The 4,561-nt window shown below is 28.9% G+C and overlaps 1 protein-coding gene across 1 annotated transcript; it reads right to left on the bottom strand.

Moving 5' to 3' along the window:
* Positions 1-273: 273 nt before the first annotated feature.
* Positions 274-2,901, bottom strand: Phum_PHUM500400 (glucose dehydrogenase, putative; the record flags this gene model as incomplete). Its single annotated transcript, XM_002430767.1, has 7 exons — positions 274-487; positions 687-1,084; positions 1,176-1,496; positions 1,580-1,997; positions 2,076-2,272; positions 2,361-2,566; positions 2,883-2,901. The coding sequence occupies 7 exons, from the start codon at positions 2,899-2,901 to the stop codon at positions 274-276; spliced, it is 1,773 nt and encodes a 590-aa protein (XP_002430812.1).
* Between the last annotated feature and the right edge of the window lie 1,660 nt (positions 2,902-4,561).

Here is a 4,561-nt window from a genome sequence, read left to right as displayed (position 1 = left end):
TAATATAAACGTTCAAAAATTCGTTTTATTCAATTCGTAATAATAATAATAATAATAATAATTTTCCGTTTTTAACGATTCAACGTTTTTCTCTCTCTCTCTCTCTTTTTTTTTTTTTGGGGGGGGGTGGGGGCATTAATATACGATCGTGATAAGAATTAAATACTCGCGACGAGTCATGATAACGACCGGTTTTTTTTTTTTTTTTTTTAAACGATAAATAATTAAATAAGTAAAATAAGTATTAAATCGTACCTTATTTTGAGCCTGGATTTAAATAGTAGTACTCATTCTCCTTATTTGACAAACCTTAGGAGTGATAAACATGTCGCGAATCGAACACGAAGAAAATCGATTATTATGATTTTCTATAATCATGTCCGAACCTTTTTCCGCAATCATAATAACGACAGCATTCGGATTCGAACTTGGTAATGTTGGCATTATTGATGCGTCAATAACGCGTAATTTATTCGTTTTGTGAACTCTGAAGCAAAAAAAAAAAAAAAAAAATTTATTAAATTTATAAAACACCCCCCCCCCCCACGCTCCCCGTGAAAAATTTTCACGGACTGAACTACATTAAATAATTAAGGATCGGGGAAAAGCGGGTTAAAATTATTCAAAAACATCCGGCAAAATTTTTTTTTTTTTCGTTGTTAAAAACGAGGAAAACTCAAAATTACCTCAAATTGTAATCAACTACGCCGTCAATTCCCATTTCGCTCATTTTACAAGTTCCCACAGGATGATAAACGGTGAGGGTTAAATGTTTGACGTAGCAACGCCAATATTCATCTGAATCAAATTTCCAATTTTCACATCCGGGAAATTTTTTATCGTTAAATCTCACGCCGAAATCGGCAAGACTTTTCGTTTTTGTAATTTTACGAATCGTTCTTATCCCTTCGACCAACGTGAATACGTCATTTTCATGTGATAAATATTTTGGATCTATTAACGGCATTCCATTAGGATCGTTTGGATTTAAATTCATTTCTCCGACGCTTTTCGGATGAAGAAGAACTGGTAATATTGATACGACCGATTCGTTCGTGAAAAATTTAAAATAATTTTCCCAAACCTGAAAAACAAACAAACAAACATTTATTTATCTATGGAAAACGAACGAAATTCATCGAAGGGATTCGAGAGGAAAATTTTTTTTTAATCACCTTCTGAGAAATTCCCATTGATTTTCGCATGAAAACTCCTTGATCTGAAGACACGCCAGCCATCATAACCATAAATTCCAAATCGGGACTCGTATTTTTCCCATCAAATTTTCCCATTAAAGATGAACGTACGACTCCGACGACGTCGACCAACCCGCTGGTAAAAGGACCTTTTCCACGTGCGAAAAACTCATACGCGGATGATGGCAACATTAAATCGACGTAAGAAAATAAATGTTTGTCGAGAATAACAAGATCCAAACCGGTTGTCAAATGATCTTTAAGATTTTTACCAACGGGCAAATCCACTTTGGATGATATCTGAAAACAATTAATTATTTATTCAAAAAAAAAAAAAAGTACAAAACAACAAATGGAATAATAAAAAAAAAAAAAAAACTTACATTCGATTCATGTAATGAATTTTTTGGACCGATACCAGAGAGCATTAATAATTTTGGAGAACCTATTGTTCCAGCAGACACAATTATTTCCAGATTAGCATGTATGGTCAGTGATTGACCGCAGATTGTTCGAACGCTAACACCATAAGCTTCATAATTGTTAAGTAATAATATTTTTTCAACAATCGCATGAGTTAAAATCTTTACATTTTTCCTTTTCGTCATGACTCCTTTTAAATATTGATCGCTTGTCCATCTCATTCCCATTTCGTTTATATTTAAAAAAGGTTTCATAAATCCTGTGCTTGTTTTCGAATTCAAATCGTTTAAACTATATCCCAATTCTTTGGCAGCATCGAGTATGGCATCTGACAATTTAGTGGAATGTATTGAATTTCTGACATTGACACTTCCCTTACTGTTACAATCATCTGTAAAACAAATGAAAAACTATCAAATTTATTATTATTATTTATCAAGGTTAAAAATAATTAACTCGATTTTAAACTTGCATTGTCGATTTGAAAAACATTTTTTTGATTTTGTAAAATAATAATTAATGTCGTTCTCATCCCAATCATTTGAATGTGGATCCTTCCATGATTTATAATCGTTCACATCACCCTCCAAATGAATCATATAATTTAAATGAGTTGATCCTCCTAATATTTTACCAGATGGCCATTTTGATACCTGAAAAACACTTTTAAACTTTTTTACCACTTTTTTTTTGTTTTAAACATGTCGACTATTACAATGAGAGAAAAAAAAAACATGTTACATTGTTTTCTAATGCGAAACAAGAATTTTTTTGAGGAATCGTTGTGTATTGCCAATCGATCGAAGACATTTGTTTTAACGGTCCTAAAAATGGAATGTTAAAAATATCATAACCATGTCCACCGGCTTCGATTAACAAAATCGTTGCATCGTTTAAATTATCTGATAATCTTCCTGCGATAATAGAACCCGCCGAACCGCCACCGACTATACAACAAATAAAACGGAAATTTAATTTCTAATACAAAATTTCAAAAATAACGGTTAAAATGAATTCCAAAAAAAACTGAATTTAATACCTATTATATAATCATATTTAAAATCGATATCGTTGTTTTTAAGTAAATATTTTTTAAATTTTAATAAAGTATTTAAAAAAATTGAAAAGAAAAATATTATTAACCATAATAAATAATAAATAAAACTCTGATAAAGCATTTTTTTTTAAAAATTATAACGTCTTAAACACTTCAAAAAAAAAAAAAAATTTGTTAGCCGCTAAAGTCGCGATTATATTCTTAACTGTGCAACAAGTCGAACATTTTAACTGGTCAAATTATCCAAACGTTGTGACGTCAAACTGACGTCACAAAAAATTAATTCTCCAATATTTTCTCTCTCTATCTCTATCTCTCTCTCTCTCCTTTAAAAATAACCTAAACAAAAACAAAAATAAAAAAAAAATTTTTTAACGGTTAAACAGAATAACATAGAAAATAAATAATAATAATAATAATAATAATAATAATAATAATAATAATAATAATGATAATAATAATAATAATAATAATAATGATAATAATAATTGCAATTTTATAATCTTTATTTAGTTCAAAGTCTGGAAATGTAAGATAAAATTTCTGATTTTTTTTTTATTTGCTTTACGTTCCAGAAAAAAAAAAAAAAAAATTTATATTTATCGATTTGTTTTTGTGTTTTTCCCCCCCCCCCACACATCCCCTCCCTCCCCTCCCTCTCCCCCGCTTTCGGAAATATCTAATATTTAATTCTTGAGAATAAATAAAAAAAAAAATTTATATTTAAAGACAAAACTTTATATCCTTTTTTGTTTGTTTAAAAAAAACAAAAAACATGTTAAACAAAACAACAGTTAAACGTTTTGTTTGTTTGTTTGTTTGTTTGTTTGTTCGTGGGTAATAATGATTTTATTCGAAAAGAAACAAAGAAATTTCTAGAACGATACTATCGAATTTAAATTTAATTCGAAAAAGATTTGGAATTGGAAAAAAAAACCGTCATAAGAAAATTAATTTCCAGTTAATTTAACCTTTGAACTGTGGTTGAAAAATTCTATATGACGTCATTAGTATTAAAATTTATTAATCGGTATATATATACTTAGAAAAGAAATTTTTTTTTTGGGGGGGGCCACCATCACCATCACCATCACCACCACCAACACCATCATCATCATCGTCTTACTTTTTTTTTTTATGTTAAAACGTGGGACACGATGAATATTTATTATCGATAATAAAACGATTTATTATTTATTTATTTATTTGTTTGTTTGTTTGTTTTTTTTCCCCCCGTCGTATATAATAATATTCGAAACCTTTCAACGACAATCGTAGAAACGATCGACATTTTCAAACAAGTTTTAAGTAAAGAATCTTTTTTCTTTTTATTCTTTTTTTTCAAAATGAATTTTATTTATTTATTTTTCTTCTCTTCTTTCAATCTTTTTTTTTTTTTTTTCTTTTTAACGTATTCTCGTTTTGTTGGAAAGGTTCAAAAAACGTTAAATCGTTTGTTTGTTTGTTTGTTTATTCGTTACCCTTATTTCTAGAAAATTCTTTCCCGGGAAACTATCGAAATACGAATACTAAAAATTATTTAATATTATCAAACAAATGATTTATTTATTTATCGAAATTAAAAAGCGCGATCGATTTATTTATTTATTTATCGAACTAAAAAGAAAGAAAATTGTTTAAACAATAAAAAAAACGGGGGGGGGGGGGGGGAAAGAGGAAAAAACTCTTTCAACTGATTATTAATATTATTATTATTATTATTTAATTAATTAATTAAATTATTCGTCGCCGTGTTGTTGTTGTTGTTGTTTCAATCAATCTTAATTTTATTATCATTATCATTCTCGTTTGAAATACGAACGCGTTCTCTCTCTCTCTCTCTTTCTCTTTCTCTCTCTCTCTCTTTCTCTTTCTCTCTCTCTTT

The sequence above is a fragment of the Pediculus humanus genome, genomic scaffold (genome assembly GCF_000006295.1).
Source record: "Pediculus humanus corporis 1103172108268 genomic scaffold, whole genome shotgun sequence".
Lineage (NCBI taxonomy): Eukaryota > Metazoa > Arthropoda > Insecta > Psocodea > Pediculidae > Pediculus > Pediculus humanus.
The sequence above is the reverse complement of the archived record's forward strand: the minus strand, read 5'-3'. Positions and strand labels throughout refer to the sequence as shown.